This window comes from Salvelinus sp. IW2-2015, linkage group LG13, assembly GCF_002910315.2.
Source record: "Salvelinus sp. IW2-2015 linkage group LG13, ASM291031v2, whole genome shotgun sequence".
NCBI lineage: Eukaryota > Metazoa > Chordata > Actinopteri > Salmoniformes > Salmonidae > Salvelinus > Salvelinus sp. IW2-2015.
The window spans coordinates 36,804,777-36,825,876 of NC_036853.1; the positions used below are offsets into that span (position 1 = coordinate 36,804,777).

Genomic DNA, 21,100 nt, shown 5'->3' on the forward strand with positions numbered 1-21,100 from the left:
TCAGGTGTTGCGCCATTCACCCACCTTTAGAGATCATGTGACCCAGACTGACTGGGTCCCTCTATCCTTCCCTCCCTCCTCTGCAGGCAAACTACGTTTAGTGTATAATCCTTCAAATTACACCCTAATGGGAACAGAGAAAGGATTTAGGGCTCTATTCAAGCCGTAGCTTTATAGCRCAATTGACAATTAAAAGGCATTGTTCCCACGGTCGCGGAGACTGCATTCAYGCTAAACATGTCRGCTCAATCGGAAATTACCTTAATTTTTTTATGCGGTTCTTCCGCAATACGGATTGAATTCAGCCATTAGTGAGGTAGATAATCTGGTCCCAGTGGAAACTAACTGGTAGAGGAGCTATGGCTGCGCAGCCCAATTCTGATATCTTTCCACAAATTGGTCTATTGACCAATCAGATTAGGCAAAGGGTCAGAATTTGGCTGCATAGACCATGCTGCCATACATTTCTGCTCGTGTAGAGAGAAGAGAGATAAATGCTATATTTGAGGACAGTAATTGTGTCCTGGTGGAAAAAATAGTGACTTGCAACATCCAATTGGTGGAAGGTTTATAGAATGTGTATAAGGCAGGTTATTTCATTAGAACCCCAAGGTGGAAATTTCCCAATGCTACCTCAAAGACAGTGAAAGTCACTCCACTTTAACAAACCAGTCAAACCTGACTATTAGTTCTAGTACTGTATTGAACTGGAAAACTAAAAGAKGTTGAAATGGTTTATTAGTTAAGAAATATCAGCTTGTTACAAATGTGATGCAGCACTTTCCAATTGAATCAATCTAAACTCAAAATTAAAGCCAAATATCTGAACCCCTTTTAAAACGCTCAACACAACAAAACAGCATCTCCATAATAGTAAATTAGTCAAAATGCAGCARCAAAAGAGTTGGTTAGCGTGTGTGTGCGAGTGTGTTACGCGTTACTAAACTGGCACTGGTTTCGTTTCATGACTCAATAGACATGTGCGWCCACTACTTCCTCTATTGGTAAATCAGCAGTGTATAAAAATATAAAAAGGCATTAAAGATTTGTCAAGCAATCCAGCTTCAGTTTAAACTACACAAAAACGCCATGGGAGTTACCTTCTTTCTTTGAATAAGGCTTCAAAATTGCAGATATTTAAATATGTGTGAGCTAAAATGACAGTTCAAAATGACAAAAGATATTCAGAATCACTTTCCTAAARCAAGTCAACTCAAAGTTTTCCAGTACCGTCACCTATTCTGAACACACCAGTAAGTCCAAGGTAGTCTTGGTGACCAAAACAGTAGGTGTTTCTCTGTAAACCCCCAGAAAACAATAGAAAACTTTCAAAGAAAAACTCAATTGCACTAAAAATGTATTAAAATGTTGGCATTATTAATACAAAAAAGAAAAAAAGAMATCTAAATATATACAGCACGAAAAWTAAAAGGCTTGATGTTGCTTTAGGCAACCCCCCAAAATGACCCCCCCCCATAACCCCTGACCCTCAGGCGGAAGAGGAGAGGGCCTCGGCGCAGTCGCTCCACTCGTCCGTCTCAGGGTCGTACACCTCGAGCGTGTTCAGGAAGTTGTTTCCGTCGAAGCCGCCCACGGCGCAGATGACGTCACCCAGCGCGGCCACACCCGCATTGCTCCGTGCCACGGTCATGCTACCAAGCATCTTCCATGCGTTACGGACTGGGTCATACACCTCTACGCAGCGCAGTGCATGGGAGCCATCAAACCCACCAACCACTAAGAGCTTCCCTAGAGAGGGGAAGAGAAGGAGATGAGAGTGAGCAGAGAAAGGAGAGCAAAGGGTCAGCACAAATCAGATTTTATCTGAGTAAATTCCAAGTTTGCAACCTGCATTCCCACCCTGTGAACTGAGTACCCTATACATGGTAATCGTCTCGAGCCCACCCCCGTTTAGAGCAGAACATAGAATTTGAATACTTMATTTCTATGGAGTAGTCTCTTACCATCGTAGACGGCCACCCCAGCCCCCCTGCGAGCTACGTTCATGGGGGCGATTAGGGTCCAGGTGTTATTCTCAGGGTTGTAGCGCTCCACTGTGTTCAAGCAGTTCCACGACTCAGCACCTCCAATCACGTACATGAAGCCATCCAGCTCACATACCGCAGCCTGGTGCCTCTCTAGGAGAACACAGACAGAGTTAACACTGCACATTACCCACTTTTCACATTCACAGAACTCAAAGCTATTCCAGTTCTTCACGAATACAGTATATGCGATACAACGAAATCGGAAAGTATTCAAACCCCTCGACTTTATCCACATTTTGTTACATTACAGCCTTATTCTAAAATGGATTAACTAAATAATTGAGTGCTGCATCAGAWGRCCTGGCCTCCACAATCACCCGACCTYGATTCAATTGAAATGGTTTTGGATGAGTTGGACCACAGAGTGAAGGAAAAGCAGCCAACAAGTGTTCAGTATAATGTGGGAACTCCTTCAAGACTGTTGGAAAAGCATTCCAGGTGAAGCTGGATGAGAGAATGCCAAGAGTGTGCAAAGCTGTCATCAAGGCAAAGGGTGGTTACTTTGAAGAATCTCAAATATATTTTGATTTGTTTAACACTTTTTTGGTTACTACATGATTCCATGTGTCATTTCATAGTTTTGATGTCTTCACTATTATTCTACAATGCAGAAAATAGTACAAATGAAGAAAAACCCTTGAATGAGAAGGTCTCAAATTTTGACTGGTACTGAAAGCATTCTGCCCCCTTCCCTTTTTCCACATTTTGTTACATTACATCCTTATTCTAAAATGGATTAAATACATTATTTCACTCAGCAATTTACACACAATTCCCCATAATGACAAAGCAAAAACAGTTTTTTACAAATGTATAAAAAACAAATACTTCATTTACATAAGTATTCAAACCCTTTGCTATGAGACTCGAAATTGAGCTCAGGTGCATWCTGTTTCCATTGATCATCCTTAAGATGTTTCTACAACTTGATTGTAGTCTACATGTGGTTCATTTTTACATGATTTGGAAACGAACACACCTGTCTATAAGATCCCACAGTTGACAGTGCATGTCAGAGCAAAAACCAAGCCATGAGGTCGAAGGATTTGTCCCTAGAGCTCCGAGACAGGATTGTGTTGAGGCATAGATCTGGGGAAGGGTATCAAAACATTTCTGCAACATTGAAGGTCCCCAAGAACAGTGGCATCCATCATTCTGAAATGGGAGTAGTTTGGAACCGCCAAGACTCTTCCTAGAGCTGGCCGCGCGGCCAAACCAAGCAAACAGGGGAGAAGGGCTTTGGTCAGGGAGGTGACCAAGAACCCGATGGTCACTCTGACAGAGTTCCAGAGTTCCTCTGTGGAGATGGGAGAACCTTCCAGAAGGACAACCATCTCTGCAGCACTTCACCATCAGGCTTTCATGGTTGAGTGGCCAGACGGAAGCCACTCCTCAGTAGAAGGAACATGGCGGTCCACTTGGAGTTTGCCAAAAGGCATCTAATAGGACTCTGACCATGAGAAACAAGATTCTCTGGTCTGATGAAACCAAGATTGAACTCTGGCCTGAATACCAAGCGTCACGTCTGAAGGAAACCTGGCACCATCCCTAAGGTTAAGCATGGTGGTGGCAGCATTATGCTGTGGGGATGTTTTTCCAACGGCAAGGACTGGGAGACTAGTCAGGGTTAAGCGAAAGATGAACAGAGCAAAGGACAGAGATCCTTGATGAAAACCTGCTCCAGTGCGSTCAGGACCTCAGACTGGGGCCAAGGGTAACCTTCCAACAGGACCAYGACCCTAAGCACACAGCCAAGACAACGTAGGAGTGGCTTCTGGACAAGTCTCAATGTTCTTGAGTGGCCCAGCCAGAGCCCGGACTTGAACCCGATCGAACATCTCTGGAGAGACCTGAAAATAGCTGTGCAGCGACGCTACCCATCCAACCTGAMAGAGCTTGAGAGGATCTACAGAGAAGAATAGGTGAAACTCCCCAAATACAGGTGTCAAGCATCATACCCAAGAAGACTTGAGGCTGTAATCGCTGCCAACGGTGCTTCAACAAAAGTACTGAGTAAAGGGTCTGAATACTTGTGATATTTCAGTTTTTCTTTAAATTTGCAAAAATGTCTAAACCTGTTTTTGTTTTGTCATTATGGGGTATTGTGTGTAGATAGATGGGAAAAAAACAATTTCATCCATTTCAAAATAAGGCTGTAACCTAACAATGTGGAAAAATTCAAGTGGTCTGAACACCTTCTGAATGCACTGTACATAAGCACCATTACTAAAGCATCCAGTCCTGTGACAGATCAAAGAACACCTTTTTGGTATAATCTGGAACCCTTTTTGCTCAGTGTGTGTGATATTGGTACAGCATGTGTGTATAGTACAATCGTATTTGCTTTTAATTTAATTTTGCTTTATACTCCAGCATTTGGGATTTGATATCAAATGTTTTATATGAGGTGACAGTAAAGAATTTAGCCTTTTACTTGAGGGTATTTTCATACATCTGTTTTACCGTTTAGAAATGCACTTTATGCATCTAGTCCGCCCATTTCAAGGTGTCAAGTACTTTGACAAATGTACTTTGTGTATTCAATTCAGTCAAAAGTTTAGTATTTGGTCCCATTTACCTAGCATGCAATGCCTAAGATTGTGAGTCTTCAAACTTGTTGGGTTTATTTTTAGTTTGTTTTGGTTGTGTTTCAGATTATGTTGTGCCCAATGAATGGTAAATCATTTGTAATTTTTGAGTCACTTTTATTGTAAATAAGAACAGAATGTTTCTGAACACTTCTACATTAATGTGGAAAAACCTTTAAATAATCGTGACATTCTGTACTGTCGCCTCATATAAAACATTTGATCTCAAATCAAATGCTGGAGTATAAAGCCAAATTAAAATAAATACGTAGGGAAGTGTATGTGTAGTATTGGTACGTACTGATGTTGAGAGGGGCACAGTTGTTCCAGGTCTTGGTCACAGGGTCAAAAGCATCACAGTTCTTCAGTCCTTTCTGCCCACAGGGGTCTGACCCTCCCACCACAAACAGCTTATTGTTCAACGAGCAGACACCTGCGTTGCAGCGATTGGTCCGGAGCTCTGCCACCTGAGCCCACGTGTCAGTGTGCGGATCGTAGGTCTCCCCACAGCTCAGCTCGTCTGAGTGACCGTTGGAGCCACCCATCACATACAGCTGACCCTAAGAGATCAGAGGAAAACAGAGGCAGGTTTAAGTCAGAAAACTCTTGATCAGTCCGGGTCAGACAGGCACCTGTCAATCATATGAAATGCGGGTTCAAAGGACAGGGGTGTGTTGTACCATGAGCACGGCCATCTGGAAGCGAGCCCTGGCAGTCCGCATGGGCGCAGTGAAGGTCCAGCGGTCCTCTTTGGGGTCGTAACACTCCACAGTCCTCAGGCACTCCTCCCGGTTATACCCTCCTGGAGGGAACATACACAGAGGATACCAGGTCAGTAACAGGACAGGGTTGATTTGGACGATCTGAGGCTTGAGACCTGTCAGTGCCAGACTCCAGATAGAGGCCCATTGGCTGGTTAACTCTGCATACCTGCAGCGATGAGCCTGCCGTGCAGGGTGGCAGTGCCCAGGCCAGAGCGTGCGTAGTGCATGGAGGTCAGCGGGTGTTCCTCCAGCTCCTCAGACAGAGCCTCAAAGCTCAGGCTCTTCATCAGACATGGTGTGGCAGAGGGAGAACTCTGGGGAGAGTTGCGGCCATGCAGGAAGATCACGCACAACACCCCGTCCAGTACTGCCAGACACAGGTAGGTGTTGTCTGGAAGAGAGAGGGGAGAAGGAGGGAGGGAGGTGATGGTAATAACTAAATAAAACACTTAAAATGTTATTATCTTAAAACCTCTTGGAAATAGGCGGCGCCATTTCGACTTTGGGAAAAAATCGTGCCCAAATTAAACGGCCTCGTACTCTGTTCTAGATCATACGATATGCATATTATTATTACTATTGGATAGAAAACACTAGTTTCTAAAACTGTTTCTAAAAAACAAGTTTCTAAAACTGTTTGAATTATATCTGTGAGTAAAACAAAACTCATTTGGCAGGAAGTGAAAATTCWGAAAATAGGCCTTGCCTATTCAATTGCCTTATATTTATGGATCTGTATGCACTTCATACGCCTTCCACTAGATGTCAACAGGCAGTAGAAGGTTGAATGGGGTGTCTAGCTTGATGTGAGACCGAATGAGAGCTTTTGGAGTGACAGGTCCGCCATATTGGCAGTATTTTGCTGCGCACTTGGGAGCACCATATTATTTTCTGCAATGCGTTAGGTAGACACGACGAAATGCTCCATCTTGGACGTTATTGGATACATATGAGAAAAACATCATAAAGATGGATTTTCAACTGAGTTTGACCAGTTTCTTCGACTTTTTGAATTTTTCGTTCCATGCGCCAAACATTCATGGACATGTGTGCTCCACCATGCTAGCCAAAGTTGCTAATTCGACAGAAGAAATGGACATTCTAAAACAAAACAACRATTTATTGTGGAACTAGGACTCCTTGCACTGCATTCTGATGGAAGATCATCAAAGGTAAGAGAATATTTATGTTATTTCGTATTTTTGTGGAATATGTTGGCTCCAACATGGCGGAGAATGGCTGGGCGCTGTCTCAGATTATTGCATGCTGTGCACTAAAGTTATTTTTTTTTAAAAATCTAACACAGCAGTTGCATTAAGAACAAGTGTATCTTTCATTTGCTGTACAACATGTATTTTTCAGCAAAGTTTATGATGAGTTTTTTGGTTAGATTACGTCGCTGTGTAAAATTTCTCCGGACAATTTGGTGTTATTTGTGACCATGGCTGCGTTGTAAAACCCAGATTTGTAGCTATAAATATGCACATTTTCGAACAAAACATACATGTATTGCATAACATGATGTCATAAGACTGTCATCTGATGAAGTTGTTCAAAGGTTAGTGATTAATTTTATCTCTATTTGTGGGTTTTGTGAAAGCTATGTTTGCGGTGAAAAAATGGCGTTGTATGTTTGGCTATTGTGGTGAGCTAACATAAATATATGTTGTTTTCGCTGTAAAACACTTTAAAAAAAATCAGAAATATTGGCTGGATTCACAAGATGTTTATCTTTCATTTGCTGTACAACATGTATCTTTCATAATTGTTTTATGATGAGTATTTATGTATTTCACGTTGCTCTCTGTAATTATTCTGGCTGTTTTGGTGCCATTTATGATCATGGCACCAATGTAAAACCAGGATTTGTAGCTATAAATATGCACATTTTCGAACAAAACATAAATGTATTGTATAACATGATGTCATAAGACTGTCATCTGAWGAAGTTGTTCAAAGGTTAGTGATTAATTTTATCTCTATTTGTGGGTTTTGTGAAAGCTATGTTTGCGGTGAAAAAATTGAGTTGTGTGTTTGGCTATAGTGGTGAGCTAACATAAATATATATTGTGTTTTCGCTGTAAAACATTTGAAAAAATCTGAAATGTTGGCTGGATTCACAAGATGTTCATCTTTCATTTGCTGTATTGGACTTGTGATTTCATGAAATTATATTATATGATATCCCTGTGGCGCTAGGCTAGGCTATGCTAGTCAGCTTTTTTGATGAGGATGATCCCGGATCCGGGATCCGTAGAGGTTAAACATTAGGATATTCATACACATTATTATGCTATACACCCACTCCTTGACACCGAAGGCTTCAAACATTCTTCGACACATTCACTTACTGGTGGACTTCTCGGAGGCGATGTACTTCCACTCTCTCCTGCAGGGTTTGGGTGTGTTGAAGGCCAAGCCGGAGGGTGAGGAGCTGCCGGAGGTGGCGGAGCTCGGCTGTCTCTGGGTGTTGCTGTTCTCACGAGGGGGCTTCTTCTGCAAGAGCAGAAAGCAGCTACAGAAGCCCAGCCAGAGGTAACAGCCACATCATCYCACCACTGGCTAATACACCAGCTGGCTGCAGAGCGCACACTCCACAATCTGGCCTGAAAATTGACTAAACCTGGGTTTAAACCTGCATAGAAATACATCCAAGCACATTCTTTTAGCAGTGCCAGTCCCCCTGAAATGTTTCAAAGCAGCCTACAACCCATTTTAAATCATCTGAACAAGCTGAAAGACAGCACAGACAATGGGAAGACTTTTACAAATGCAGAAGCAGCTACATACTGAGACAAAACACACAAAAAAGGTAGTAATCACTACCCAATCTCCAAAAGACTATGATCTGAGAACCAGTCTAACATGCAACATGAGCTACGCAAGCAGGTCTGTAGTATCCCCAGGTTCTACAAACKAATTGTTTGCCTTGTTGCCAGGCTACATACGGTGGGATAAAAACCAGGTTGGGCCAAGCGACACTCGGGTAGGCCCAGGAAAGGGCCAGGTARGGGTGGGTTGTGTACCTGAACAAACTGCATGTGGTCCTCCTCCGCACCAACCCCAAACATCCCATGTTCCTCAATGWCGAGTGCGCCATCGAGCAGCTTGTGGTCGGCTGAGTAGTACAACGTTTGCACCTGCAAGACACACAGCGACATCACCCATGTGGCAGCCTGTCTCCATGGCAACACAGCAGCATCCCGGGCAACACGAAAGGGAGGGAGGAAGGAGGACAGTGGGGGAGGAAGGCTGATCTGTTGTCACTGGTAGGAGCCAATGTTTCTTTATCAACATAGACACACAGAAGTAGTTACAGGACATGTAGGAGGCCGCACAAAATCAGCAGTTTCTGCTTCTGTGCTGCCCTCTCGCCATAAGATCTAAAAAAGGAGGAGTCTGGGTTTGGTAAATACGCAACATTTGGAAACTTCTTCTGTCCTCATGACCTCACACCGGCTGCTTGGAAACCAGAAACCACGCTCCTGGCTGGCTGATGAAGTCGGTCATTATAATTGCATAGGAAAACATTAGAAAAAAGGCACTGAGGTATGCTTTCATACAGCAGGTGAAGGCAAAGCTTTGACATACATTAACATTTCATACAAGTAGTCATAAAATAAATAAAAAAAGAGATGTTTTCAAACAAAGTTATAGTAAAAAAAAAAACTGTTCAAATAAGTGATTGGATTATGATGTGGGCATGGAGATGATGCGTAGAATATGCTTGAGCAGAGAAGCATTTCAAAAGTTGGTTTAAATGGCCSTCATTCTGCTCTTCCCCACGTTAAAGGACAAAGCTCTTAAAATGTACTGTGCAATCACTGATTTGGATTAAATATGGTTCATATTAAATGCGGTTCCAAAATAAGGGGTTAGATCAGTGAACGATGAGGGGTGTATCGAGTCTCGGGGGGGGGGGGTGGTTGGGTTAATCATGGTTATGTGCTAAGCAGATGTACTGTTCAGTGGATATGGGTTTCTGTGAGTACTCTACTGCATGTCATTTTGTATATCCGGATGATCAATCCGGCTGTATATCCGGCTGTAGAGAGAGGGAGGTGCTTCTCTCCTCCCTCTTTTTCTCTCTCTGTTTCTCGTTCTCTGACTCATTACCCTGGTGGCTCAGTCTTGGCTCTTCAGTCGTCTCCTGCTGCTGTTAATAAACCTGGGAGGACAGAGAAATCAACGGGGAGGAACAGTCATTAGAACTGGAGTGCTCGCTGACACACGCACGCAAACGCACACTTAATGCGCACACACCCCGGCTCAGAAAGAGAAGGGCATCAGTGAGACAGAACAGAGTCAAAGACCTGCTCACTCACTTTGTTTCAATGCGAAAGAGACCAAAAGTCATACTACTGTGGGTGGAACCAACTGATCACTAAAACATAAATATCAAAGAGCGAACAGCCGCACGGCTGTGTCTCTGCTCACCTCTAGTTTGCAGTATGGCCAGGTACACTGTACTGCATAACTTAACACTTAAAAAAAAGAACGAAAAAACAAACAAACAGTCCTAACACAGTGTGTGAAATGACATCATGCCACGTTGAGTTGTAAACAGTGCCTCAACTTGTTAGAGGAAAGTGCAGAAAGGAGGGGAGGGAGGGATATGGGGCGGATGGGTGCAAGCTAGACTCCAGCTACGGTACTGACCTCCTCCATCAGTCTATCCAGTTGGTCGCCATTCTCCCACAGTCTGCGCTGGACCCAGTTAAGCACCTTGGAGTAGAGCTTGCCATTGCTGGGCAGGCTCAAGCTGTCTTCCAGCATTACTTCTAACTGTAGAGACAGATAAGAGGAAACCAGTCAGAAGAGGTGCTAGGATCAACCATGGCTAGGGTCAAATCATAAGACAATGACTCCTTATTGAACCATCATAGCCTAGCTAGGRTTATGATGCGTTCTACCTTAACTGGAGACAAAGAAAACTATTCAATCAAAACCAGTAACTGGTGAATTCTGCAGCACRAAAGTAATAATGCAACTAACTGTATTTGAAGGCCATAAGTAACCAGTTGGGTCACACCCACATTTGCAGATGGTCATTTTCAGGCAGGATCAAATACGGAAGCCATCGATTTAGATATGAACATCAACCGAGAAATGTAACCGTTCAATGATTAGTACATATTGGGTGAGATCCAGAGCGGGAACAGCTAACAATTTCTACTGAGATTATTTATCCACGTTTGTACTCCAACGGTCAATAAAGCAATCAGATAGCCTCCTAGGCAAGGTAAAGACTAGTCTTGTATATTCCAGACCGTGGCGCATCATAAGCTAGGCAACGACACAAGGCCTGGGGAGGATGTCGGCTTCTGACATTTCAAAAGGATTAATATAATTATTTTTCAGGGAGGGTCCTCTTCAGACAATCAACACTCTTAACAAATCACACGTTTGGGTAGGTGGGGCTTAAAATGCAGGCAGGAATTGTGCTCATGTTTAGCTAGGGCAAGAAGCAGATACGGCAGTGTCTTTACCGGCGACGCGCTTCCAATTTCCGAATGTCCCAACTGACGTTGGAACTTCTACAGACATGTTAAGCTGGAGCATTGGTACATTGTCTAGAGAGACTAGGTAAATAGTGAACATGTTTAAAGTATCCCTATATGTCTAACCAATCATTGTAGTTTATTTATTGAATATAATTAAAAATATATTTTTTWAATAATTTATTTCCCTAAGCCTCTGAAATGTTTAGTCCAACTGTGTGGGCATGGGGATACAAATTTGAATATATTGCATCCTGGCCTATACCCTGTCTGCCGTTTATTCAATGCACAAACACCATGATTATCTACAGGCAGACCATAGGACTCTGCATCTGAGGCCAAACAAGTAATACTTCCGAATAATCAAAGTCTACTTCATAATTTTGCCAAATAGACTTTGTAATGAGACTGAAGAATATCATTATTTCTAATGAGTAAACACATGAATTACACATTTTGGAATGTTTTCGGTTGTTGAAAGTAAATAAAATAACGAGACTAGCATTAAAGTGTCATTCTTCAAATTCTCGTAAGTTATTTACATAAACAGATCGCAAACAAGGTTATAATGAAAGTTGAAATCATAGCATGTAAGTATCTTTTTACATGTGTTCAAGCTCTGGAAGKTGTTCCTGTGAGAGGAAAACAGATCATGGTGAAAGTAAGAGGTTGTTCGCTAAACAATCAGATAAGGTATAATCAAATCACATTTTATTGGTCACATACACGTTAATCAGTGGAAGAGTTGCAGTATTGCACACACACAATTACACTTAGCTTCTGACTAACTTGTTTGGCGGAATCTGTTGTGATATGTGATGTTGGAGTGATAATCAACCGTAGAATAGATCTCCAGGAGGTTGGTTGGTGACCACAGCCCCCACACACTACAAATGTGTCTTCAAATAGTCACGTCGCCCCCACCCATTGAATTCCTACTTGSTTATAGACCATGGTTTATTCCACTACTCGCTAAATTAAAAAAATATATATAATAATAATAATAATCTGACATGGGTGGTGTCGTGAGAAATCAAGCTGCATAGTTTTGAACCATTTGGAGTTTATGGAGCTTGTGTTGATGCCTCAGAGTAGTTAATTACAGTAGTCTCGTTGGGAGGAGATCAATGCATGAAAGAGGATTTTAGCGCCAGGACGGGAGAGGGAGGACCTGACTCCGGAGAGGTTACGGAGGTGGAAGAACATTGTCGGACGTGGTGATCGAAGGAGAGGGTGGAATCCAGGATGACGCCATGGTTGCATGTGTAGGGGGGAGAGAGACAATGGTGACGTCAATGTTGCCAACTTTAAGTCTGGATTTGGTACCTTGTACGCAGAAAGAAATGGAGAGAATTTTTATAAATTTTATTTAGTCAATTACAAAGATTGGAAGAAATTAGCCAACATGATTTGGCTATCCAACTTACCAATATTGATAAGTTGGTTAACTTCTTATGGCTGCAGGGGCAGTAATGAGTAGCTTGGATGAAAGGTGCACAGAGGTGCCCAGAGTAAACGGCCTGCTCCTCAGTCATAGTTGCTAATATATGCATATTATTATTAGTATTGGATAGAAAACACTCTGAAGTTTCTAAAACTGTTTGAATTATGTCTGTGAGTATAACAGAACCCATATGGCAGGCAAAAACCTGAGAAGCGGGTAGATTTTCAACCAGACTCCCATTGAAATTACAGCGAGATATGAATGAGTTTTCACTTCCCACTAGATGTCAACAGTCAATAGAACTTTGTCTGATGACTCTACTGTGAAGGGGGGCCGAAGGAGACAGGAATGAGTAACCACTGCCATGAGGTGACCACGCTTTGACCACGCGCGTTCGCGTGAGAGGCAGCTCCGTTCCATCGCTCAACTGAAGTCAATGTAATTCTCCGGTTGGAACGTTATTCAAGATGTATGTTAACAACATTCTAAAGATTGATTCAATACATCGTTTGACATGTTTCTACTGACTGTTACGGAACTTTTGGACATTTCGTCACGTTTTAGTGAACGCGCTTTGTGACTTTGGAATTGTTTACCAAACGCGCTAACCAAAGTAGCTAATTGGACATAAATAACGGAACATTATCCAACAAAATCAAGCATTATGTGGACCTTATATGCCTATTTTTGAAAAGTCATCGTTTTCCTAAGCCCCTTGACAAAATCTTCAACAGCGCAAATCAAGAGTAGAACATTGTCGGGAATCAGTCTTCAAAATAACATTAAAAACGAAAGATGCCACTCATAAATATGTCCTTCAGTTATTTTTCTAAAATTAAAAGTGTCTAGATACTTACTTCTTGAATGGTTGCTGCCGGGTGCAAGATAAAGTAGAAAGTAACTCCGGAAATACTTTGGTCGCCCAACTCTGCATGCTGTCAACAATGAGGAATGGAATGCCAATATGACCGGGCGGGTCCAGCAGCAGTGTAGACGGATATACTCTGGATAAGAGCGTCTGCTAAATGACTTAAATGTAAATGTAATATACGCTAGATGAACGGTCATTGGTCAGTTATAAATCAGAATGACTTTTGACGTTATGCGGCGGGCCAAAACCACTTTTTTTTAACAGCTCATACACAAAAAGGGGATTACAATTTTCACAATTTAAGTGAGTTATTTCAACCGCAAAGTGGAAATATCATTAAAGACTAGGAATCGGCCGATATTAGCTAAACAGATTGTCCTGATTTCCAATTTAACGCCGATGTTATAAACCGATGTCAAATCTAACGTGCATACCTATATAACGTAGGTACATGACGTAATGGCGCCACGTAACATTTGCGCTACACGTGCAACACAGGATTTCTAACCTAGCCCACAATGTCTGCTGTGTAGATCGAGCAGTCATTTGAAAGAGTAAGAACATTTCAGTGGGACAACTCAAAGGCAAAATCCATTAAATCCAAGATAATGGAATTCATTGCCCTTGACATTCCACCGTTCTCCGTCGTAGGTGATGTTGGCTTTCGCCGACTGGTCGAGCACCGGTACACAATACCAAGTGCGCTATTTTTCCCAGATGTTGCCCTGCCGGAGTTACACAGAAATAGCGTCACTGCTATTAGCTTCACGATATACATGCTATGGARCGTCTTTGTGTGTCAAAGATACAGCAGCACTGTCAAAGCTGTTCAAAACAGTCTGCAAACAAGCAAACACTGGCCACGAACGATGTGTTTACAATACCGCATTAGTAATAAAGCATCATTTGTTCGACCGCAACTTCTGGGGTAGCTAGCTTTAGCTTGGTACCTAGTTAGCACCAATATAACCAGCCTGAAAACAATGACCAGTAGAAACTGCAATCATTTTCATTATTCTTAGCAATGAWTTAGGAATCCTTGTAAGTATTAACTAGGTTGTCACTTGATGTTTGCCTACTGAAATTGAACTTCAGTTCATGAAAATAAATAGCTAGTCAGCAACTTAACTCTGTTGCCCAAAGCTAACTTTATAAGCAGCTAGCTAGCTTCATCTGGCTAGTGAGGCTTAACCGGACCGGGTTGTGAAGATAGCCACAATAGTGGAATTTGCAGTTTGCCATCAAAATAATAATGTCATTGACAGTGATGCAAATGAAAGTGACGCAAATGAATACAAATAGTAGGATCATTCCATACTTTTATTTTGGAGGCTAACCGCAAAGTCCCTATTGTGGTTAATCCTCATTGTGGCTAGCTTCACATAGATGGGTCCGACCAACATTAATAAAATAAGACCTTATAAATTAGGGTTATTTTAGATGACACCWAGCTATATAGTTAGCTAGCTAACTATAGCTACTGAAACAGATGTCGTTTTGCCATGTTTTAGGGGAAGAACTACATTGCTTGCATCCATGAGCTAGCTAGCTTTTTTTTWATGACCAGCACTGTAGGTGCACAAGACAACTTTACCAGCATCACAGCATACGTATCGATGAATCGTTGTGACATATGAAATATGAGTGRTTGTAATCAATGTGTAATAACTACATAAAAAATGAATGAGCGCGTTAAATTATTATTTGACGTGCAGTCATATTCAGGTCCTGATTGGCCAAATCGCGTTATTTGACAGGCCAAATCGCGTTATTTGACAGGCCAAATCGCGTTATTTGACAGGCCAAATCGCGTTATTTGACAGGCCAAATCGCGTTATTTGACAGGCATCTTTTTTTGACACGCAAAGACCCAAACGACATTCCATAGAAATCCTGGTTGAGAATGAAACGACTGAACAACGAAACAGCAAGTAAGTGAAAGAAATAGGGTTTGATTATGTTTTACTGGTAATTTATTTAAACATTTATTTAACTAGGCTTAAGAACAAATTCTTATTTTCAATGACGGCCTAGGAACAGTGGGTTTACTGCCTTGTTCAGGGGTAGTAAATGCCAACAAAATAACCCTTTGTGTGTGTAACCTTAAATTTAACAAGGCAAGTCAGCTAAGAACAAATTCTTATTTACAATGACGGTCCGGACGACGCTGGGCCAATTGCGTACCGCTCTATGGGACTCCCAATCACGGCCGGATGTGATACAGCCTTGATTTGAACTAGGGACTGTAGTGACGCCTCTTGCACTGAGATGCAGTGCCTTTGACTGCTACGTCCGTGTGCGTGTTAACTATTTAACTGTACTTGAATGCTTTAAAAGGCCACTTTTTTYCCCTTTTTTTTTTTTTATATCGGTGTCATTTAATTAAAAAAATTACAAGGAAAATATYGGATATTGGTATCGGCCAAAATTGTAATATCGGTGCATCACTATTAATGACAACCTGAAAAATCATGTTTTTAACTGCACTGCCCCGTTAAGGTTGCAGTAGAACATTGCTCAGGGAAGGCTCACTTTGAGGCGGGGGAGTTTGAGGAAGTCCTCCTGCTCAGAGACCTCCAGCAGGTGTTCTTGGATGTAGATGTCGATCTTGGACAGCATGCGGCCGTCTCCCATGAAGCTGGAAAAGTTACGAAAGGAGATGGCACTCTGGGATTCCATCTTCGACAGCAGGTAGTTGCCACAGATCTGACCAATCAGAGAGGAGAGAAGTTTAAACCTCTGAACATTGGGACAGCATTTAAACATACAGTATTGCATATCAGTAGTTGAAAACAGAGTAAGATCCTACCTGCTTTACTCGTTCCATCTTTAGCCTTTTGGCTGCAGTGTAGACATCCTTAACCAACTCCTTGTCTGCCTTCAACCTGCAAGACAGAACCATTAGTTAGTCAGACAGACAAACACAGACAGGAGTTGTACGCATGCTTGACAGGTGATGAGCATAGTCAAAAAGAAAGCCTTGAGAGGGGTGAGCAGAGTTAGAGCGGTGAAGGGTCCAGGAAACATTTTTAAAAACCCATGCAGTCTTTTTAATTGTACTTTTAAATCCCTTATTTATTATTATTTATATAACTCCAATATATACACGTTTTCATAATATATTTCCCTGTTCCTCCTAGGGCCACTGAAACGCTCAGTCTGATCGTGTGGGCRTTAGGAAACAAAATTGAATATGAAATTACACAGCTGGAATGGCTAATAGGATGGTCTAGAGCCCACCCCCTTACCCCTTAAAAAAACAAAAAAACAAAGGCACATTGTATTCAACCTGTCAGTTKGAGCTGCACCCTGAAAGCGGCAAACTTTCACACGGCTGTAGGCTACTTTGTTAAAAACAAAAAGGCATACATAATGCATCTAAATTTGCTTTATCGTTGTTGTACTGTTTTCAATAGGGAAACAGAAGATTCAGGACCAGAACAGCCTGTTTGCATGGTGGACCATCTTGGCCTATACCTTGTATGCAGTCTATTTATTGCAGAATACCACGATTATATACAGGGCCGACCATAGGACTCTGGGTCTCAGAGGCAAAACACAGTAAGTCACACTTAAGCCTAACACTGCAAGTAATACTCAGAGGCAATGGCCCATGGTATAATCATCAGTATAACCACAAAGTCCATTTCATCATTTTGAGAAAATATCCAGTATCATCAGTGTCTATAACATTTCAAATGTTAAAGTAAACACTGGAATTATGTTGTTAACTTTTCTAGGATAGGGGGCAGCATTTTCACTTTTGGATGAATAGCGTGCCCAATTTCAACTTCCTTCTACTCATCCCCAGAATATAAGATATGCATATTATTAATAGATTTGGATAGAAAACACTCAGAAGTTTCTAAAACTGTTTGAATCATGTCTGTGAGGATCACAGAACTTATGTAGCAGGCAAAACCCAGAGGACTAACCATTCAGTTTTTTTTCTTCCGTTTTTTTGTTTTGTTTTGAGGTCACCGTCTGTTCAATGAGTTTTCATTGGGATACTAGATTTCTAATCAACCTGTTTGCAGTTCCTACCGCTTCCACTGGATGTCACCAGTCTTTGGAAATAGGTTGAGGTATTCCTTTGTGCAATGAAGAAGAACGGCCATCTGGAATCAGTGTAACGTTATGTGTACTGTTTGAGAGTTGCGCAAGACTAGAAAAGTATCGTTAGTTTGTTGTCATCCTGTATTGAAAACAGATAGACCCGTCTTCAATTTGATCGATTATTAACGTTTACAAATACCTTAAGTTGTATTACAAAAGTAGTTTGAAATGTTTTGGCAAAGTTTAGAGGTAATTTTTTGGATATTTTGTAGTGACTTTACGCAAATTGGAAGCTGTTTTTTTCTGGATCAAACGCGCCAAATAAATGGACATATATGGACGGAATTAATCGAACAAAAGGACCATTTGTGATGTTTATGGGACATATTGGAGTGCCAACAAAAGAAATTCGTCAAAGGCATGATTTATATTTATCTTCTGCGTTTTGTGTTGCGCCTGCAGGGTTGAAATATGCTACACTCTCTTTGTTTACTGTTGTGCTATCATCAGATAATAGCATCGTATGCTTTCGCCAAAAAGCCTTTTTGAAATCTGACATGTTGGCTGGATTCACAACGAGTGTAGATTTAATATGGTATCTTATATATGTGTGATTTAATGAAAGTTTGATTTTATATCTTTTTTTAAATTTGGCGCTCTACATTTTCCCTGGCTATTGGCCAAGTCCCACATATCCCAGAGAGGTTAAAGGTAAATAAAGAAACCAGACTGCAATGAAGTTATTCTTCATGCATTCTCCTCAGTTATTTACATCAAATACTAAACAGATTCACAGATATTCAGTTCTTTATTGTCAACTGCCAGTGTGCCATTGTGATATGGATGGGTTTTATTTACACACATACATCTCAGATTGTAAACAAGGTTATAATGAAAGTCAAAATTATGGCATGTAAGTACCTTTTCAAGKTATTGTTTTACAACTTAAAAGCTCTGGAAGTTAACTCATTCACAGAAAATAATATTTATATTCTGATCCTTACCAAAATAAGGACATCCAGGCCAAAGCAGGTTTTAAAAAAAAATACTTATGTAGTGGCGAAAGTTGAAGGACATCACTTTAACAAAGCCTAGGACTCATTGCACAATGAATGTCTTAGAAGATGTACACTCACTCACTGGGCAGCGTAGGCATAGTAAAGGGGTCAGAGGGTAGAGGTCATGGCACTTACTGGGCAGTGTAGGCGTAGTTAAGCAGGATCTCCACAGCCTCTGGGTCAAGGTCTTCGAAGGTGACGTGGGACACGCCGTGAGGTTCGATGTCGCTGTTGAAGATCTCAAACAGGTAGGGGCTACAGCAGGCCAGCACGGCACGGTGAGCCATCAACTCATGACCACACACCTACAGAGGAGATTGATCAGAGGTCAGGGCTCAAACTAGAGACCATTCTTCAGAGGTGCTATAATTTATGCTGAACAAAAATAAAAACGCAACATGTTGGTCCCAAGTTTTATGAGCCATAATAAAAGATCCCAGAAATGTTCCATATGCACAAAAAGCTTATTTCTCTCAAATGTTGTTTACGTTCCTATTAGTTAGCATTCCTCCTATCTCCACAGAGGAATTCTAGAGCTCTGTCAGAGTGACCATCAGGTTATTGGTCAACTCCCCGATGAAGGCCCTTCTCCCCAGATTGCTCAGTTCGGCCGGGTGGCCAGTTCTACGAAGTCTTAGTGGTTCCAAACTTCTTCCATTTAAGAATGATGGTGGCCACTGTGTTCTTGGGGATCTTCAATGCTGCAGACATTTTTTGGTACCCTTCATCGGAGCTCTACGGACAATTCCTTCTACCTCATGGCTTGGTTTTTGCTCTTGACATGCCGTGTCAACTGTAGGACCTTATATAGAAAAGGTGTGTGACTTTCCCACTCATGTCCAATCAATTGAATTTACCACTGGTGGACTCCAAATCAAGTAGTAGAAACATCAAGGATGAGCAATGGAAACAGGACGCACCTGAGCTCAATTGAGTCTCATAGCAAAGGGTCTGAATACTTAAATAAATAAGGTATTTTTTTATATATTTTTTTATACTTTTGCAAACATTTCTAAAAACCTGTTTTCRCATTGTCATTACTTTCCTCAATGTATTTTATCCATTTTAGAATAAGGATGTAATGTAACAAAATATGGAAAAGGGGAAGGGGGCTAAATAGTTTCAGTACCAATCAAAAGTTGACACCTACTCATTCAAGGGTTTTTTCTTTATTTTTCACAATTTCCTACATTGTAGAATAATAGTGAAGACATCAAAACTTTGAAATAACACACATTGAATCATGTAGTAAGTCTAAAAGTATTAAATCAAAATATATTTTAGATTCTTCAAAGTAACCACCTTTTGCCTTGAAGACAGTTTTGCACACTCTTCGCATTCACTCAACCAGCTTCACCTGGGATGCTTTTCCAACAGTCTTGAAGGAGTTCCAAAATATACTGAGCACTTGTTGGCTGCTTTTCCTTCACTCTGAGGTCTAACTCATCCCAAACCATCTCAATTGGGTTGAGGTCAGGTGATTGTGGAGGCCAGGTCATCTGATGCAGCACTCCATCATTCTCCTTCTTGGTCAAATAGCACTTACACAGCCTGGAGGTGTGTTTTGGGTCATCCTGTTGAAAAACAAATGATATTCCCACTAAGCACAAACCAGATGGGATGGCGTATCGCTGCAGAATGCAGAGGGAGCCATGCAGGTTAAGTGTGCCTTGAATTCTAAATAACATCACTGACAGTGTCACCCAAAAAGCAGAACCACACCTCCTCCCCCATGCTTCACCGTGGGAACCACACATGCAGATATCTTCCATTCACCTATTTTGCATCTCAAAGACAGCGGTTGGAACCAAAAATCTCAAATATGGACACGTCAGAACATGTGTTCTTGTTATTTTTAGTCCCACCCTTCAGCTCCATTCAACCCCTACCCATCCATCTCTGAACACCATCCAGTTGATTTCTATTTGCCATATATTTTTCCACTGTGCTCTTTCACAAAAGTTCTGAACCTTTCTATTCTCATAGTTCAAGATCCAGTAATGGGGGGGGTTCGAGAGAGCGAAAGAGAAAAACTCCACGTACCTGCAGTCTCACGTCACAGAACTGTCCACTCTTTCTCAGGGCGTTCATCTTTGCTATGGTGGAATCCAAGAGACTCTCATCTTCAAAGAGCAGATAACCGTTGGGAATCATCTCACTGTTTAATGTTGGGGGCTGAGCCTGACCAGCAAGGGATGGAGGGGAGAAAGAAGGGGGAACATGAAAAAGAGAGAAAAAAAAGTGTATCTAAATTTCTATCCCCATATGACTTACACTTCAACCATCAGTCCCACACACAGTAGAATGGCATGATGCTGGCATCGTTCATAAAAGCTTGTTTGATTAATTCATGATCACAATGAGGACTTGGATTAGGCACATGTGCATTGTGTGTGCGTGTAATCCGCCCCTTGCATTAATAATAATAATAATAATGGTCTTACCTAATACAGGATTATGTAACTCCAGGGACTGCTACTGGTGTCAGTGGAGAACAGGGACCGATGGAAGAGAAGACAGGCAAAGTAGACAGACCACAAGGGAACCCAAGTCTTATGAACCAATGGAGGAGGAAGGGGGCTGTCAGAAGTAATGCCAGTTGACCAAAGGGGTGTGAGCCAGGGGTAGTGGGGCAGCCGCACCGATGCAAACTATCAGGCTTGAAGCGACTGTAATCAAGTCCTCGGGATCCCGTTGGCTATAGAGTCAAACTTTTTCTGTGTTGGTCGTGCATTATAACCTGGAGGAGAGAGGAGAAAGTTTGTCACAA

At 41.7% G+C, this 21,100-nt stretch overlaps 1 protein-coding gene across 2 annotated transcripts in view; it reads right to left on the reverse strand.

Moving 5' to 3' along the window:
- Positions 1–970: 970 nt before the first annotated feature.
- Positions 971–21,100, reverse strand: part of LOC111971401 (influenza virus NS1A-binding protein homolog A) — a 33,939-nt gene continuing 13,809 nt past the window's right edge. The window contains exons 2-14 of one of the 2 annotated variants that reach the window (XM_023998160.2): positions 20,775–21,070; positions 20,374–20,511; positions 18,466–18,635; positions 16,026–16,101; positions 15,749–15,922; positions 10,060–10,185; positions 8,427–8,540; positions 7,752–7,896; positions 5,567–5,791; positions 5,317–5,438; positions 4,938–5,196; positions 1,965–2,138; positions 971–1,749 (exon numbers count right to left, since the gene is read on the reverse strand). In XM_023998160.2, coding sequence (XP_023853928.1) covers positions 1,490–1,749; positions 1,965–2,138; positions 4,938–5,196; positions 5,317–5,438; positions 5,567–5,791; positions 7,752–7,896; positions 8,427–8,540; positions 10,060–10,185; positions 15,749–15,922; positions 16,026–16,101; positions 18,466–18,635; positions 20,374–20,484 — 1,956 coding nt within the window. In that variant the 5' untranslated portion in view covers positions 20,485–20,511; positions 20,775–21,070 and the 3' untranslated portion in view covers positions 971–1,489. Of the gene's footprint in view, positions 1,750–1,964; positions 2,139–4,937; positions 5,197–5,316; positions 5,439–5,566; positions 5,792–7,751; positions 7,897–8,426; positions 8,541–10,059; positions 10,186–15,748; positions 15,923–16,025; positions 16,102–18,465; positions 18,636–19,632; positions 19,706–20,373; positions 20,512–20,774; positions 21,071–21,100 lie in introns of those variants that run through there. The other variant, XM_070446253.1, reaches the window with a different exon arrangement.